The 19,507-nt window shown below is 36.2% G+C and overlaps 1 protein-coding gene across 1 annotated transcript; it reads left to right on the forward strand.

The window, feature by feature from the left end:
* The first annotated feature begins 7,169 nt into the window (after nt 1-7,169).
* LOC114821275 (protein SPEAR1-like) lies at nt 7,170-9,385 on the forward strand. The gene is made up of 5 exons (XM_029093277.2): nt 7,170-7,628; nt 7,742-7,858; nt 8,257-8,336; nt 8,461-8,551; nt 9,025-9,385. Exons 1-5 carry the CDS (start codon nt 7,410-7,412, stop codon nt 9,133-9,135), a joined length of 618 nt encoding a protein of 205 aa, XP_028949110.2. The 5' UTR covers nt 7,170-7,409; the 3' UTR covers nt 9,136-9,385.
* The last annotated feature ends 10,122 nt before the right edge of the window (nt 9,386-19,507 follow it).

Here is a 19,507-nt window from a genome sequence, read left to right on the forward strand (position 1 = left end):
TTTTCAATCATGTGCGTTTGGTACGTGGGACGGGACGGGACGGAACGGGACGAGGCGTTCCGTCCCGCGTTTGGTGCGTCAAAAATGGGTGGAACGGGCTGTTCCACGGGACAGATTTTGAGTGTTTTTGCGTTCCACCTCCCCCCTGGAACGGGTTTGTTCCACGTTTGTGGAACGCAATGTTTTACCATTTTAAGACAAATATACCCCATGTCTTTTTCAAAAATTACACATTCGTTCCGTTCCGTCCCGTCCCGTTCCGTCCCGTCCCGTCCCGTCCCGTCCCGTCCCGTCCCGTTCCGTTCCGTTCCGTCTGCGTACCAAACGCACCCTAAAGACACAAAACAAACACAGCGTTCTCCAGATTGTTCACCTCTCCTTTTCTTTTCTTTTCTTTTTTCTTTTTGCTTTGCAAATCGTATGGAGTAATCTACTCTGTAAGTTTGCATGTGCCTACAAATCTACAGTAGATATCATATATTCCCTGCATCTCTCTCCACTCCACTTCCCTTTGTCTTTGTCTTCTCCTTATTATTCTATTACTATACTAACCCCATCACTCATCAAATCAATTCCAGTTAACATAAATATTCCCCGTTTTTCCTACTACTATTAAAATCCTTTTATTCACCTTGTAAAAAGTTGCTTATGCCTTTTTTTGGTGTTGTTGTTTTCTAACCCTAGCTAATTAGGTTAAAGGCACCGCAAGTTATAGCCAATTTAAGGTTCGTTTCCTTCTTTCTTTCTGAGTGTTTCAGACAAATTCTAGAATTGATTTCACATAACTAATTGAAAACCGCTTTTCTTTTGTTTATATTGATTAAATAAGCAAAATTGTTTTTGAATTTAAAAAACACATAACTATGGGTAAATTACATAGTAGTCCCTCAGATTTGAGGTCTATTACAACCCCATCAGATTTGAGGTCTATTACAACCCCATACAATATTTTTAAAACATTTCACTTTCATACCTCACGTACTATTTTATTTCAAAATAATACATCCGTTACATTTTTTATCCATTGATCTGTTAAGTGCCTGAATCTTCTAAAAAAAAAAAAACTGAAAAATCCAGAACCATCTCCCCCTCGACTCGCCTCCCTTCCCATATTTTGGCAGATTGTCCTTTCAACTTTCAAAGCTCATTCCGAGCTTGATTCTCAACCAAATTCGATGATTCAAAAGTCAATTTGAAGTTAGGAATGTAGGGGACAAGACCATAACAGTTTCAAGGGCCATACACCACCAGACATGCCCGGAAAAATCCTTTCAAAGTGGCCCAACGACCACGGTTCTAAACTTCCAAAATTTCTGGGGAATCTCCCTCGAGGCATATCTGCACCTAAACACTACCAAACATATATTCAGGGTTTTGAGCAGCAACAGATCATTGCTAAGGTCCAATGGAAGGAAGAACAACACTTACCCAGATCGAAAAGCCAAGAAATCTTGTCGGAGGGCTGCTATGTTTTTGTGTCTTTCCGTGCAGTGGACTGATGGTAAAGTAGAGGAAGGATATAAGAGGGAGAGAGGATAGGACATGGTGGTGTGATTTCGAGGGTTTCGAGGGTGTGGATGTGGTTTTGGTGGTGAAGGCAAGGGGGACAGATGAAGGGTGAAGGAATTAGGGTGCATATGTGGTTTTGGTGGTGAAGGGAGGGGGGACGAACGGAGGGGGAAGATGAGGTTTTGCTGATGGATGGAGGGAACACATGGAGGGGTGGGAGCCAATGGAAGTGAGGTAGCCGCCGGCTCTATGGGATGTGAGGAGGAGGGCGCCATTTTTATGGGTGTGAGTTCTTCTGGGCATCAGCTGTGGAGAGAGAAGGGAGGGAGGGTGGGTGGGGTGCGGGAGAGGGAGGTGAGTCGTTGGGGGGGGGGGTGAGAAGATGGGTTCTGGGTTTTTCAGGTTTTTTTATTTTTTTAGAAGATTCAAGGTTTTAATTTTTTTTTCCATGTGGCACATATTTGGCAGCCATGTCAGCACTTAAAGGATTATTGGATGGAAAATGTAACAGATGTATTATTTTGAAATAAACTAGTACGTGAGGTATGAAAGTGAAATGTTTTAAAGATGTTGTATGAGATTGTAATAGACCTCAAATCTAAAGGGGCATTATTTTTGTTTGCATCAAACAACTTAGCGCTCGTTTGGATGTGCTTTTAAAATGATTGAAAACGTTTTTGGTGAAAATGTTTTTAGAACCAATATTTAGTAAAGATGAAAGTAAATCCTGGAAAAGCAGTTAAAGTATTTCCTGCAAGAAGCACATAACTGGTGCTTCTTGCAGAAAACATTTAAGTGTTTTTAGAACCCAAAAACATTTTCTCTAAAAACGCTTTTAGTTATTTTAAAAGCACATCCAAACAAGCTCTTAGATATTCATCAATGAACATAATCATAGAAAATGCGCTTGAATGAAATGCCTCATATAAAACTATTTCAAAACAAGCCATAATTTTATAAGGTACATTATACATACACAATTCGCAAATGACACGATAGGGTTTTTTTACATAATTTAAAATCAAAGTTTCTTGTTTTTCTTTGTGAATAATGAATAAAACTACTTATTTCCTGTAAAATTGTCAATGGAAATATGTGATACTATATGTGAATTTACTAAAATATGTTTAACATTATTGTTAAGTAAGAATTGTGGTACGTCAGTGCCTTATGATAACGATACACATGGCATGGTATTAATAGGGCACCAAGGAAACCACACCATCTTCACATTTCTTTATAATTGTTTTTAATTAATCATATGATTCACGACATGGATTTTATAATTTTTTCATGCAGTTGAATGATATAATGTAGATTATAGGCAGTCTACTTAGTAATGCTATTATATAATTTTATAATAATAATGTGCTTCTAATTTGAAATGCATTTTGCACAGGTGGCTTCAAGAATCGGTTAACGAATATAATTTATATTAAATGGATACGTTTGAAATCGTTGCATGTACACCATAAGAAAGAATGAGGTATTAATTGGATTTGACGGTAGACGTGTTCTTAATTTTTCATTATCTTTCAGTTTTAATTAATCATTCGCTTCTTTGTTTCAAAACCAAATATGTAGTAGAAATAAAGTATAAAAGTAAGACAATTGAGAGATACGAGAGATTGTGAGGAGAAATTGAAGTGTCGTTTCGTTTTCATTAGAGCGCCTACTTATAGGCTTAGGATTTACATAAAAAGGTTTAATTAACTAATTACATATTACATATTGATCCGGAAGTGAATAGCCACATAACAAATATTATTTACAAAACTCTTCATTGGATGTTCACCAATCAATGATAGTTGTCCCGATAAAATCTTATTTGGAAAACCCAATGGGACAAAACCAAAGCGAAGGAGAAAAAAATCAAGCACAAAAAAACATTGATAAGATGTTGGATGCGCATAATTTTGCCTCATCAAAAAGTTGTCAGGAAAAATTTAGTGGGATAAAAACCTAGTCGAAGAAAAAAGAGCACATCACACTTATATATATGTGTGTGTGTATATATATATATGTTCATTACAACATATTGTCAAAAACTTCCCATGATGATAGTCACTGACAAAGGCACATAAGAACTTGAGTAGTCCTAGGCCTACCCTGACTTCAAAAAATAAGATTAGTACTATTACACCTATTTTTATTGCTTTGCAACCCTTCTCAACCCTTAAGACAAATCCAATTGATATCTCTTTTTTTTCATCCAGCATATCCATCCCAAATTTAAGTTAATATTTTAAATGATCATTATCACAAATCAATAACTTTTAAATTAAAACCCATCATCTACTTTTAATTTAAAAATTCAACACTGGCATACCTATTCTCCCTATTCTTTTTGACTTTCATGTATTTAGCCATTCCAAATCTCAAATTTATTGAATAAAGAACAATAAGGTTTGTAAAACTCTATTATTCTCTATAAAATATTTGTTTCTACTCTATCTTACCTCTTGAGATTTAGGGTTTACAAATTTTGTAATAATTCTCTCTACTGTGTTTAGTAATTCCTTCAATAGTATAGATGACATTATACAATGGTTTCAAAATATAAAATTCGTGGAGAATAATTATGATGACTATAAGTAGATAAAATTATCTATGCATATGTTAATTTTGACTACTGAATAATTTGTAGATATTTTATGACGTTTTGCATTAGTAATTTTATAACCACTATTCGTTTTTTCTTTTTCTATAGTTGTGTAAGGTCTCTCTGCATATGAAATTCTGGCTCCGCCATTGATGATAGTAAGTCTTGATCATTTGACAAGTCATCTTTGCCAAGTTTGAAATAATGTGACTTCAGTCTTCAAGAAATTGAACTCGAGTAGAATTTGACTTTGAAAAGTGTGGAAGTTTATTAGGAATCGACAATTGTTTTTTGTATTCCTATAAAGGTTAGAGAAATACCAAAAGAAAAATATACTTCAAAATTTACAAGCTGAAAAAAGCACTTTACTAAAGTTCTTGGCGAATATAAGCCATGTATACAACTAGCCCCATAGGACTTTCAGTAGTAGTACAAGTATATAATTATGGATGATGTTGCAACAATATAAATTCAGTTCAAACTAACAAGAGTATGCAATGAGGTAATTTATACCAAACTTATCTAGTGTACAATGTATTGGTATCGACTACATACTTTTAGCTTCATGCTCTTATACTTTGAAATCTTTAGTAACGTATTTCATGAAATTTTCTAACTTTAAGAAATTACTTCGAGATATATACTTTGAACACAAGCCATAAGACTGATGTTTAAGGAAACACTGTACTTAAATAGGGCTATATAAGTCTTATGCCATATAGTGATTTTATTTACTTCATTATAAACAGTTAAGAATAATTTTTTGGTGTTTAAACTATATAGGTACACTTATTTCACGTTTTCAATTACTGTAGAAAATGGAATTTGCCTCCTTCTAATGCCAACTTTGTACAATTGTCGCTATTATAAAGAGACAGTTGTGACAGAAATTAACATTTTTACCTCTTAAGTAAATATAACCTTTCCCTTTTGTTTTATAACCTTTACCTTTTGAGGTTTTGTTTTATCTCTACTAATTAATAAAACACTAATTGTCAACCAAAATTATATGAAATTACCAGTTTAACCCTCTAATTAAACAGAACATGAATAAGAAATATGAGGCAGAAATGTAATTTCACACAACCAAATTTTGCTTTTTTTTTCTTCAAAGCCTCACCTACATGTAATCCTAATATATCTCTAATTAAAAAAAAACAAAGAAAAAAAAACTTCCCACTCCCACATTCTCTATCACTCTCTTCCTCTCTCCTTCCATTTCAAAAACAAAAATAAAAAATTTTCTCACACACTTTGTGTGTGCCCATATGCTAGTATTATTTTATTAACTCATAATTTGACGAACTTTTGTTTTATGTCATTTATTTCCTACACTTTTTTTTACTTAGTTAACTTATAAATAACATAATAAGAATTAACAGGGTATATGTGAAAAGTAAAAATGTGTGAATAACATCACCTATAAATTATATCGAACTCTGTTCATGATATTTGAATATGAAATCTCTATCTTACAGTTAGCAACTTAGCATGACATGCTCAATGTTTAATTTGAGAAAACCTCAATAAACGAGGTTTTTTTGGTAATTGCATGAGTTCACATGTATGTTTAAGAAAATGGAGCATTCTCACTTTCCACCACACAACAACTCATAAAATATGACCCACAGATCATGCGTGGAACAGCTCAAATTAGATTTGGTTCCTTAGCCATTCACAAACAAACATATCTAATCGAATTTCCCACCATATATTAGTCAATTCTCCATATTTTACCATTCTTTTTGAGAAACTACTTAAATTTGAGAATTTTTAACACTATACATATTTTACATTGATCTCTATTATCTTATATAGGGAAAAGATTAAGGTAAATTTTAATTAATTAAATATATAAGATCGACCCACACGTACAGCTAGTTAGCTGCTTGAGAAGCCAATATTTTTTCATTTAATCCTCATCAGTAATAGACAATCCCTATGAAGCTGCAAAAAAGATTTCTAGAATCTATAATTTAAATGTGATTTGGTCTAGCTTCCATAATGTGCTATATAATAGATTTTATAATGCTTTTTCCTTTCTTAATAAGTTGCTTAAAGAAATGTTAACAGCTGGGGCTTTTAGGGCACCGTAAGCTGATATACAATATGATCATGGAACTGGAAACCACATGCAAATGTGGAACCCAATTAAGTTTAAGACCTGCAAAATCAGAAGAAATGATATGCTAGTGATGGATTGTTTAACGGACAGAGTCTTCGTTTTTAACTCATCGCCTTCTAAATTCACTTTAATCTCATATTTGTAATATAATTTAAAACAATATAGAGAATTGTTAATGACACTTTAAAATTTTTATTTTTACACCAAATTTTTTATATTTAGAAATAAAAATACACTTGTGCGAAGTTAAAATGAAATTTTTAGAATGACAATAACAATTTTCATAATATATAATATCGTTTGTAATAAAATTAAAAAAAAATATATACTTTTTTTGCATTCCTTTGACCAAATAAAAGCATTTTTCTAAATTTCCAATATCTTTTATTACCAATTAAATATGGGAATTGTTATTGGCACTCCAAAAATCTCATTTTGTACTCCAAACTCTCTAAATATAATCCGATTTCGATATATCCTAAAGATGCTACTGTAAAAATTCTGTCATAAGTATGGCAGCCACCATTAAAATTATAGGATATTATAATAATAAAATGTTCGGGAAGCAAAATGTTAATTGTTAATTTATCATCAAAAACAAAAAATTTATAATAAAATTTGCAGACAGCATGAACTAGCTATTGACATATGCAACTCGTCTACAGCGCGTGGCAAGGTAGTTTCTTGTTCTATTAATGCACAATATTTTAACACTTCAAATCATATAGACAATCGCTTTCAAGCGGCAGTCTATAAAGTCCACATCTGAAGGAAAAGAAATATTTGTTAAATTGAATACAATATTGTATGTGACAATTATCAAATAATATGGTAAATATTAAAGTAAAGAAATTATAGAAGTTATGAAATTAAGGGAAAACTAAAGAGAAGGAGCATAAAATCTAAGTACATAAAGCATTGGAATCTACACACAATCTGATCCAGCTATGCAATAATTACTGGCTTAGCAAACCAGCTTTAAAAGGTCACTGGAGATCTCTGATTTCTCAGCTAGTAGCTTGCCACAAAGTTTGGGATTTGCAAAACCAGTTTTCTCGTTCTCTCTCTACTTGCTCTATTTCTGTGTGCGTGTCTCTCTCTCTAAAAGTGCTAATCTTATACATACGTACATACCTAGCGCGAGGAGAAATCGAAATTAAGAAGACTGATCAGATGGGGAGCAGTTATTTTGGGGAGCCAAACATGGGAGGAGGAGGTGGTGGTGGTTCTTCTTCTTCTTCAAGGAAGGGAAAGAAAGGCAATTCAGACAAGCCAAAGCAACCCCAGAGAGGCCTTGGAGTGGCTCAATTGGAGAAGATCAGATTACATGGTCAAATGGGTAGCACTTATCACCCTTCCCTCCACTCTCCATACTCCACTAGTTTCAGCAACGTGCGTATGCATATACCTTTTCTCTATCTCTGAGTAATTCGTATTTGGTTCATTTGCAGAGAGAGAATTTTAATTCTAATGGGGTTTTAATATAAATTCTTATAATCATGCAGGAGGAGACAAGAGCGCAAACAGCTTATTCGTCCATACCATCATCATCTTTATCTTCTTCACCATCCTCCACTTCTTCACTCTCTTATGGCTTCCATGGCTTCCACCCCAACATCATGGTGCGTTTGTGTAATTTCCCACCATTTTCATTAATTGTAATCTCGTTTCCAAGTTAATTTGTTGACGAGTCAACATGCACATACATATATGTGGATCAATACTTGAACAATAACGGTTTTATTAGAACAAAAGCGGTTTTCCCCCTTTTGATTGACTTTTCTAAGTTTCTTAATTTTATTCGTTATTTGGCTCCAACCCTAGTTAGTCGCTGGCCACATGTGGCAATAAATCCAGTTTTTATAGCCAAATCCTCATTACCTCTGAAAATCATACTCTTGATCAGCCTTGAAAGATAGTAATTCAGATCAATAGATTTTATTTTTGTATGAGTAGAACTTCTGATCAATCTTGTGGAATTTTAAGTAATTAAATCCCTTTAAATTTCCTGGTTTTGCAGATGGGCGGTCTTGGTGAATATGAAAGAGCAAACATGACATATGGTGGTGAACATAATTCCCAACTTAGTACAACAGCCAGGTGCATATGCTTACTCTCTCGCTCTCTCTCTTGAATTCTTTGTGACTTCTGTGAATTGTTTTTCTTTTCCTGAAACTGTGTTTGTTTCTAACCCGTACGTAAAATTTCAATTTCTTAAAACCAGATGGGACGTCCCCGGTAATGCCATTTTAGACACCCAACATTTTGTGCAATCCAGCATGACCAGACACCTTCTAAATCCACCTCCAGTAGAGGTACTTACAATCACATGCTCTCTCACATATCAAATGTAGTTCTACTTTGACACATTCATTTCGATAATATGAAACAAAATTAATAGGAACATATTTCAATACACCCATTTTTTGCACCAAGTACACCCCTGTTATTATTTGGTATTTTGCTTGAGTAAATCAAAGGAAAATCAAGAGACAAGAATAAACACAGATGACGCTTTACCACAGTGGCAAATGACGCTTATGCATCCTGGTGTGGGTATGATCCCCACCAGTCTCCCTCCCTCTTAACAACTATCAATTTAATCCACCAACATTATCGTTTGTCAAAAGAAAAAAGACAACCGTAAATAGAGATGTGTAGAAAGAGAAAAATTGGATGCAAAAAATATTTGTCAATTGATGCACTGTCTTTCTATTTATTTCATAGTTTTATATATGTACAGGTGATCCAAGTTTGAATTTATTTGGTGATGGTATTATATATGTAGGACTCTCATCACAGGACGAGCAAAAAACATAGAAGTAGCTCCATGGGCTCAAGCAGTCACAACTCTGAATCAAGTGACACCCAAGATCTAGATTTGGAGCTCAGACTCTGACTTTAGTTTGCTCGAGTCTGTATCGGTTTGCAACTGCATGCGTACGTACGTTTAACTTGCAAAAGCTGATCGTCAAAATATGTGGCGCTTCAAATTAAGCATAGGCAACAAATTAATTAGTTTTCATTTTCATGTGGAAGAGCTCATGTAGTGCAAGTTTACTGATTTTTTCTGCATAATACAATGATGAATTTTTTTTCTTGAATCCTTGAATATTGCCAAGGGAATGAAGGAACAGCATTAGTACTAATTCTTTACTTGATACATATTACAACTTTCTTGATTTATTGGTTTGAGGAATGTTTTTGTTGTCTCAATTAACACTAAGCTCAGTATCTCAAAAGAAAGCAAAAGCAAAGAAAACTCACAGAAGAATGTAGAATGAGAGAGAGACTAGAGAAGAGAGAGAAAGGAATGAACTGCTATGAATGTATTGATCGCTTGAGAATTACAGAGAGATTGCAATATATATACTACAACCTTCGCTTCATCACTAAGTAACCGAAAGCTAACTCACTTTTCTTATCCTTTTAACTGTCTAACCACAATCCTAACAATCCTTGGCTGACGTGTACGCCATCTGTCAAAACCCCATCTTGCTGATGTGTACATAACTCTGTCAACATCCCCTTTCAATCTCAGCTGGGTTTCCAAGCTTGAGATTGAATGAATGCTTGAGAAAAGAAGGACTGTGGAGACCCTTAGTTAGTATGTCGGCAGTTTGATCTTTAGTAGGTAGATATTGAACTTGTAGATCCCCCTTTTGAACTCTTTCCTAGACAAAATGATAATCTGTGTCCAAATGTTTGATCCTCGAGTGAAAAACTGGATCAGCACTCAATGCAATTGCAGATTTATTATCACAATATATTACTGGAGGAAAAGGTAAGACAACAACCATATCTCAAAGAACATTTTGAATCCAAGCAACATCAGCTGCAGTGTGTGCCAAAGCCTTATACTCAGCTTCTATAGAACTCATTGATACAGAATCTTGCTTCTTTGACTGCCATGAAATTGGATTATTACCAATGTATACAACATAGCCTGTTACATATTGCCTTGTGTTCAAATCTGCAGCCCAATCAGAATCACTAAAGGCTATGATCCTTACTGCAGTGTCGGCTGAAAATGTGATACCAGTTTGTATAGTTCCTTTTAAGAATCGCAAGATCCTTTTTACTGCCCCAAAATGTATCTCTGTGGGAAAAGCCATGAACTGACACACCGAATTCACAGCATATGCAATATCTGGCCTTGTAAAGGTCAAATACTGCAGTGAGCCAACAATACTGCGATATAAACTTGGATCAGGCAATATGGTACCTTTAGTGACTAACAATGGATCATGAGGCTTACACGGTGTGGATGCCGGTTTGCAGGACTCCATACCAGTTTTCTGCAATAAGTCTTTGATATACTTAGATTGTATGATGCAGATATCACCATTCTTCTTGTAGGTAATTTGCAAACCAAGAAAATAAGTGAACTTTCCCATATCTTTAAGCTCAAATACCTTAGATAACTCTGTGATTACACTTTGTACCTTGCATGAGTTTGATCCGGTTAAGATAATGTCATCTACATACAAAAGTAGAATGACCACATCACCATTGTCTTGCTTAACAAATAAATTGGAATATGAAGCAGATGCTTTAAACCCCATTGCAGGTAAGTAACTTGTGAACTTGGAGTTCCAGGCCCTTGGGGCTTGCTTAAGACCATACAATGACTTGATTAGCTTGCAAACATATGAAGGATTAGCCATATCTACAAATCCCGGAGGCTGTTTCATGTATATCTCATCTTGAAAATCACCATGCAAAAATGCATTCTTAATATCTAACTGCCTTAAATCCCATTGATTAATTGCAGCCAAGGCTAATAATATCCGCACTGTGGTATGTCTAACCACATGACTAAATGTTTCTGAGTAGTCAACTCCTTGTTCCTGTGAAAAACCTTGTGCGACCAACCTAGCTTTATACCGGGAAATTGAGCCATCAGGATTCTTTTTGAGTTTGTAAACCCATTTGCTGCCAATAATTGACCTGTCATCAGGTGGTGGAACAAGTTCTCAAGTTCCTTGAGCTCTGATAGAATTATATTCTTCCTACATTGCATTCTGCCATTGTGGTATGGATGCAGCTTTTCGAAAAGTTGTTGGTTCTGTAGCATCAACAGAACTAGTTACAAACGAAAAACCTCCACCAAAAAAACTCATCTTGAGTCAATTGCAAATAGTGTAGCTTAGGTAAGGCAGCAAGATATCCCTTATAACTTCTTTGTGGTAGCACACCACTCTTCGACCTAGTACTCATTGGATGCATTGAAGTAGCTTTGGAGTTACCAACATCAGATAAAATGGGAGTTGAAATAGGAAGTATTACCTTAAGTTGTGTGTCATGATGGACAAGCAACATTTGTGACATACCAGAAGGAGTGGAAGTGAGGGGAGAAAGCTCCAGTTGTGAAGAAGCACCCTGTGACAGTGAATTAGACCTGAAACTTGTCTCTAGAGAGGAACTTGATATCTGTGAGTATGGGCCATGTGATACCGGTACCTGTTGTAATGAAGTATCCTGTATAGGTAAATTAGTAGTATCATTACTTCCAGATATTGAACCAGACATATTATCTTGATGTCTACTATTATCTTCCATTTGATTGCTATAAGGCAGACTAGAAACACTAGGTATAGGCATTTGAACCACCATAGGTCTTTGCCCCATAGATTGAGCTTGATGTGATCGATCTGCAATTGCAGTCGAATATACCTTATAGGGGAACATCAATTCATCATGTAGTACATGTCTAGACACTAACAGTTTCTTAGTTGTCATGTTGTAGCAGATTACTCCTTTACATCCCATAGCATAACACAAGAAGAGACATTGCATTGACCTTGCTTCCAGTTTATTTGAATTGTATGGCCTAAGGAAAGGATAAACAATTGTGCCAAATACTTTCAAATGTTGTATTTCTGGTACTTTACCGAATAGGACTTGATATGGGATTTCATCTCTAACACCCTACAAGGCATTCGATTTATAAGAAATGTTGCATAAGCACATGCATGAAACCATAATGTTGGAGGTAAATTTGCCTCAGCCATTAAAGTCAATGATGTCTCCACTAGGTGTCTATGTTTCCTCTCAGACGTACCATTATGTTGGGGAGTTTATGAAACCTGGTTCTGATACCATATTAACACTAAGCTCAGTATCTCAAAAGAAAGCAAAAGCAAAGAAAACTCACAGAAGAAGGTAGAATGAGAGAGAGACTAGAGAAGAGAGAGAAAAGAATGAACTGTTATGAATGTATTGATCGATTGAGAATTACAGAAAGATTGCAATATATATACTACAACCTTCGCTTCATCACTAAGTAACCGAAAGCTAACTAACTTATCTTGTCCTTTTAACTGTCTAACCACAATCCTAACAATCCTTGGCTGACATGTACGCCATCTGTCAAAACCCCATCTTGCTGATGTGTACATAACTCTGTCAACAATCTCTAAGTCCTATTGAACTATAGTAACTAGTAAGATTTTGTACCAAAGATAAAAAGGGCATCAATTAAGAAAGAAAACATTCTAAGGAAACTGATTAACTGCTATTGAGTCAAGTGGATATTAAATCTGTTAAGTAAAAGTGAGATCCAATGATTAATTTAATTGATATCCGAATGGAATCATTTGTTTAAGAAAATCATTTTCAAACACTCTTATTTTCTTCCACATATATATTAGGCTTGTTCATGTCCAATGATCTCAATGGCCAGAAATAAACATGATGAGAATAGGAGAAAATTAGCGTGTATAAATCACTTTCCATTATTTACATATATGCATTATGCCGTGACAAAAAATGAGCATAACGTCATTACAGAAAATATGAGCAAAAAATCTTGTTGTATACTCGACCTAGATCATACAACTATTTGCTTATAGAAAGTAAATAAAATGTTGCCTTCTTTGTTTTCTTCAGATCATGTAGCAAAATGCAGTAAAGCAACTTGATGATTAATGTGCAATTGTTGTTGGGAATATTAACCCAACATTGAAGAAATAAGGAACTTTGCATGTCCTTCTAAGTGATTGGGTTATTCCCATAATGTCAATTGGTTCTATGGTAGAACCTTAACATACTTCATGGCATAAGAGCAAGTTGTCCCGCATGTGAAGCCTAATGACCACACGTGCTCCACACATAAGGGGATGTGTTGAAAGTATCAATTTCACATCAAAAAAAGAAGAGATCTTACATGTGCTTACTCTTCGTATTGCTAATTCATTGTATAATAAAACCTCAACATTTTTTCAATTGATGTAATATCGGAAGTAAGTTGCAGCATCTTGATTTGGTTTCACATTCATGCACAACATGCATATAATATGAACAGCTGACCGTAATTATGATCAAGATCTAGCAAATGCCTCAGAACTTCCATGATCTTAGGCTCAGCTTTTTTTTGCTAGGTTTATGGGCGAATAATAATTAATTAACATATGTTAGACATACTGAATTACAATGTTAATTAAGGAACCGGATTTCCTCCTGAGCTTAGAAGGCTGAGCCTCCTAAGCAAATCACACGGATCGTTGAAATTTGATCCAACGGCTGCAATTATTATAACTTTTAGAGGGGCTCCATGTTTGTAACCATTAAATCAAAATTCAACGCCCGAATCCTTTACTTAGGAAGCTCAGCCTCCTAAGCTCAGGAGGGGATCCGGTTCCGTTAATTAATATCAATGATCTTGGGGAGAAATCATATGACAAGATCAAGTCGTCACATGGTTTGGTTTTGTGAAGATAAAAGAGTTTTATATTGGTGAAAGGAGAAATCTTGCAAGGGCTTATAAAAGGTTGAGTTACCCCTCATATTGCCAATTGGTTTTATGGTGGAATCTCAACTTTCTTCTTGATATCAGAGCAGGTTCGCCCACGTGTGATGCTCAATGGCTACACGTGCTCTACATCACCCAATTCGTGTTGTCTATGTGTTTGGCTTGAAAATTCACCACACATGAGGAGGCATGTGAGGATATGAAGGTAAAAGAGTCTCACATTGGTGAGAGGAGAAACCCCACGTCACCTAATTCGTGTTGTCCATCTGTTTCACTTGAAAATTCGTCACATGTGAGAGAGCGTGTGAGAATATGAATGTAAAAGAGTCTCATATTGGTGAAAGGATAAACCTTGCAAGAACTTATAAGAGGTTAGGCTACTCTCATATTGCCAATTGATTTTATGGTGGAACATCAACTTTCTTCAAGTTTCAACCAAAAAAAAGGAAAAAAACATTTGAATTCTCAAGGCTCACAAGTTGCATGTTCTTCTCATGAAAATGCTTCAAAAATATTATTAGGATTTCAAAGTTTCCAGTCATGAATTTAAATTTGGGTTTCCTTGCAAAGCTGGAAATTATATAGAGAGCAATACCTAATCGAATGTCTAACTTGGCAATTGACGCCCTTTACAATAGTGTGTATTGTTCAATATTCTTAGTATTGAATGGTTCAGAGGTTTATTTATCGGTAAAATTGATGAGTAACCCTAATTTCATACAAAAGCAATGATTGATTAACAAAGTGCGACCTGATTAGTAACGTTGTCTACTTTTATAATTAAGAGCCAAGGTTGTGCCACATGTCAGCAAATTATACAATTGGTTGCCAGTTAGAACATCTCTTAAAGAAATGTCAAACATAATATGTTAGAATTTTATTTGATTGATGATGTGACCGATTGGATATAAAATGTTAAATTAAAGGCATTTGACTTTATTTTTCTTTTAATGTAAAAATGACAACTAAAAAGCAAGAGGTCAAATGACTTAACTGTCATGTCATATATGACATCTTCCTTAGAGAACACCAGGATATCTTTTTGTCCTAGTTGACATATTTGACATATTCTTTGGAGATAGTTTTAGGAGTTAGTAAAAGAAAGGAAAAGAGAGGTGTGAAACTGTAGAGTTTCTTAGAATGCATCAGTAACAATCACAACAAGTGGTTTAGTGGAAATGTAGTAGAATTCTAGGTCATGTATGCTTTTTGGTCTTGAGTTTGAGGTACGAAAGATGACACAACACGGATGATTCTCTGGTTGAAAGCTTTGAGAGGATGTGTGTCATTTGACTGTGGCCAACAGTGGGTTGAAATGTCTTTAGCCTTTCTAAGTCCCATTGGAGTTTAAATCTTCCATTTAGAGTGTGGGATACCTCATATTTTGACAAATATATATATATATATATATATGTGTGTGTGTGTGTGTGTGTGTGTGAATAATGATTGTAATCATTCTTACTTCTCTTTTCAATGAAATTCAGTTTCTCTTCTTCCTTCTTCTATTCCTCTTCTACTTCTCTTAATGAATTGTTTAACATAGCTACATAGCAGGTTGGCTCATGTATAACGTTCAATATACACATGTGACCTTTGTGTCATTTGAGAGAGTGTGTGATGAAGTAAAAGGCAAAGTCTTACATTTGAGAAAGACCAAACTTTGCAAGGACTTATAGTGAGTTGAGTCACTTCTCATAATGTAAATTGGTTTATGGTGAAACCCCAATTTACCAGTATGTAATGTGAATAACACTAGGAAAAAAAAACAATTGTTTTAAGGGTTTTTATCACAAATGGTATTTGAAATTGACCTATTCCATCAAAATGGTCTCTGAAATTAAAAATCGATCAATGTGGACCATTCCGTCCCGTCCCAATTTTGTCCAAAATTGTGTTATGTGCTTATGTGGAACATAACTGGATTCCACAAATCTAATTAAATATTACCATGTGAATAAAAATATAAAAAAAATAATTTTTAATCATAAAATAGGCCACCATCTCCTTATGCACCATGCGTTTTTATATAAGTGGTAGAAAATTTTATTTTTTAAGTTATTAACTTTTTAACATACATATCCCGCAATTTGTATAGTAATCTGTGGTGTACCATCTATGTTCCGGTCACACTAAAATATCTCTCATTCTCTATCCACCATTTCCTCATTCTTCTCTGAACCACCACAGTCGGAAATTCGACTCACCAACAGTCGCGAGGAAATCCGCCTCCGCCAAGTTTAATTTCCCTGACAACCCGTTAGATAGAGAAGGTGAGGGTTTTGGGGATTTTGGTGCGGGGGCTTTGAAGAGAGGAAAGTCGAAGGTGACTGTGTTTTCTTTTTCGACCATTGCATTTGGACATTAAACCAGTATGGTCAAGAACCACGGTTGACATTCGATCAGCCTAACTTCCACTAGCACGATTTCCACGCCGTTGGTGGTGGTGGTGGTTTTGCCGGTGATGCCCATAACGACTCGGACTCGTCCTTGGTGGTCGATTTGAAACAGAACGATCTTTCTCGCGGCGTCGCAGGTTTTGATGTCAACCTCCCTCTAGCAGAACTTGCTTGATTTTGGTTTTTGAGAAGCACACAACAACAGCCTGAGTTTACAAGGGATCTTCAATTTCAATTTTCTTTTTCTAATTTCTAAGATTGAAAAAAAAACATTAAATAACAACCATTGAAGAAGCTTTATGTGAATATGTAGCTGACCAGATCATCATTCTTTTTCTTGTAGTAGCGAAACTCCACCATGTTTCAATCTATTGTTGTGAATTAGAGACAACTTTTTTAATATAAATTTTCAGTTGTAATTGTGGATGCAAATTTTTTCCTCCTTGTTCTTGGACAAAATTGCACCTACAAAACAAATAACACCTTAGGTCAAGGCCAAAAGCCTCATGCGCCCACGATGAATTGGGGGGGGGGGCTTTGGTCGAAGAACCTCTAATGCCAAAGTTATAATTTTGAGGAAAAAGTGTTTGGAGAATTTTTGAGTGTTTAGCAAGAGTGAAAACCTAGGTTTTTAGAGAAAATGAGGTAGAATATATAAGGCATGGCCGGCCCCTTTGGGACATAAGGTGACCGACCTCTTGTGTGTTTTTTTTGGTGTAATTGGTAGTTTAATTAGCCGTTAATAGATTAATTAGGTAATAAATCCATTAATTAGATCATTAACATAATTTAAAAGGAATGTTTTGGGGGTTACCTTGTGGAGAAAATATGATGAGGGCTGGATGAAATAGGTTATAAATAAATACCTATTTAGGCACTTTTGACTTGATTGAGGGATGATTGTCCACTGCTCGCGCGTAGGAATTCTGTTGTGCCTCGAGGGTAATTTTGTCTTTTTCACCCAAAAATCTAAGAGTCGCCTCTTGATTATTTTTGGCTCCACAAATGCCCCCACACATATTGGGCTGCTCGTAGAAAAAGGCAACAGGTGTAGAGATTTTCTTGCTTTTGAGAACTTTGGATTGTTTCCTATTTTGATGTTGATTCCCTCTTTAATTGGAAATTATATCCTTCTAGGAAAGGGAAATAAATTTCTCTAAAAGCCTATTTAAGTCCACCTCAATGGATTATTAAATCAACTTTGGAGAGCAATTTATTCTACCCTACAAGTGAGAGAAAGCTTAGAGGATATTTGTTCCTTCTCTTCTAGCAATCTTCTACATCGTGCTCGTGCAAAGGATCGTCTTTCATTGTTTGCTTCGTCTTCTCCACGCCGCATCGAGGTAAGAAAATTTTAATTTTTCTCGTCTTCTTCTTGGATAGTGATGTCACGGGGCAGCTGTAAGGGCGGTGTGGCACGTCGGCTTGCAGGGGCTAGGAGTCAGCTCGGCATGGGCTAAGGAGGTGTTGTGGCAGGGACCACTGCTTGGGTTGCATGGCTTGGCTAAAACCAAGGGCAGCTTGTGCAGTTAGGGCCGCAGATTGAGACCTTGGGGCGTAGTGCTAGGCGAGCCGCATGTCTCATGTCCTTTGGGCTCTTGGACCTACGCGGGCCAGGCTGGCGATTAAGAGAAATAAGGAGGTCACGGGCCTCATAGGCTGCTAAAATGCTGGGCATGCATGCCTCTTGTCTGCTGGTCCGAAAGAAAAAATAAGGGAAAAGCTAATATGGGTTGAACTCGTCTGCTGAGTACCATGAATGAGGTTGGTTGCTTAGTTCTCTTTGCCAGGAGAAAAGTGGGCTGCTCCTGAGAGATGAGGTAAAGAGGATCAAGGTAGATGCATTGGCTCATCTAATCGTTGTCGTGGAGCCTATTATGAATGAAGGTGGAAAAAAGAGATCTTCCCCGCCTGCTCAAGAGATGCTGATTAAGAAAAAACTAAAGACTTCATTCACTGCTCGTGAAGGTCCGTCTGTTGTCGAGAGGCCTGTGATTGACATAACTTCTTCTACTGGGAAGAAAAATGAGGCTACTAGATCTGAGCCTGTGGCGTTTGCCATGTCGAGAATGGTTGGTGTGATTACTGATAGGATTGCTCAGCATAGAGGTCCTGTCATGCCCCTAGTGCCAAAGTTTGTACCAAGATGTTCGTTGGGAGCTAAGTCCGGTTCATATTTGGAGAAGCTTGCTATTATGAAGAGCGATAAGGTGGACTCTACTGCTAAAGTGGTGCTAAGGCCCACTCCTTCTACTACTGAGATTGATTCACTTGCTGGGAAAGATGAGACTGCTCGCGTGGGCAACTGTGAGAAATCCACTAAGCCTGCTTCTGGGGAGGCTGTTGAGATTTGTGTGCTTTTGAAACTAGATCTACTTGAAGACATAACCGCTTGTTTCTTTATTTTTCTGAAAGGCTTGCTTGCATTTACTTTTGAGGCTTCTATTGGTGAAGTAGTTGGAAAGATTGGTACCCAGGCTAGAGCAGCCAGGGGTGAAACGCTAGATAGTGCCGCTGCTAAGAATGTCACGGCTGCTGAAGGTGTGGCGACAGAGTAATCGTGGAATGTCCAAGTTGCCAAAAAGTAGTCTTCTAGTAGTCTTTAGGATTTTCTTTGTGTTCCTTGTTGCTTTTGCTTAGCTTGAACTTCTTCGGTCTTTGCTAGTCACATATCAATTTTGCTAGAAAATTTAATAAACTTGTTTCCTTTGTTTTTCTCCATCTTCGCTTCTTTTGTTCATGCCCTAACCTTTAGACTTCATAGACCAGTGGCAAGCGTACTACTTTTCTATAAACAGACAAGCCCGCGTAGCTTATACAGTCGTAGGTATTGGTGTAGAACTTTGCAAAGTTGTTAGCCATAAGGTTAGCAGCCGGATGCTTTATTTACAGAAGCAGACAAGTCCGCGTAACCACTAGGCTGTTAACCTTGGCTTTCTCCAATTTCGTAGGTTGCGTAGTAAGTATCACAACACTTTAGGACTTGGTGTAGGTTGTTTTGTGCTTGGCATGGGTGAAACTTATCGACTACGTAGCATGTGGCAGTGGATAAAGCTTCATATATGCACCCTAGCTTGTTTAACCTTTCACAAGAATGTGCGGTTGTATAAGTTTATCGCTAC

Source organism: Malus domestica, chromosome 15 (assembly GCF_042453785.1).
Source record: "Malus domestica chromosome 15, GDT2T_hap1".
In the NCBI taxonomy this organism is placed as follows: Eukaryota; Viridiplantae; Streptophyta; class Magnoliopsida; order Rosales; family Rosaceae; genus Malus; species Malus domestica.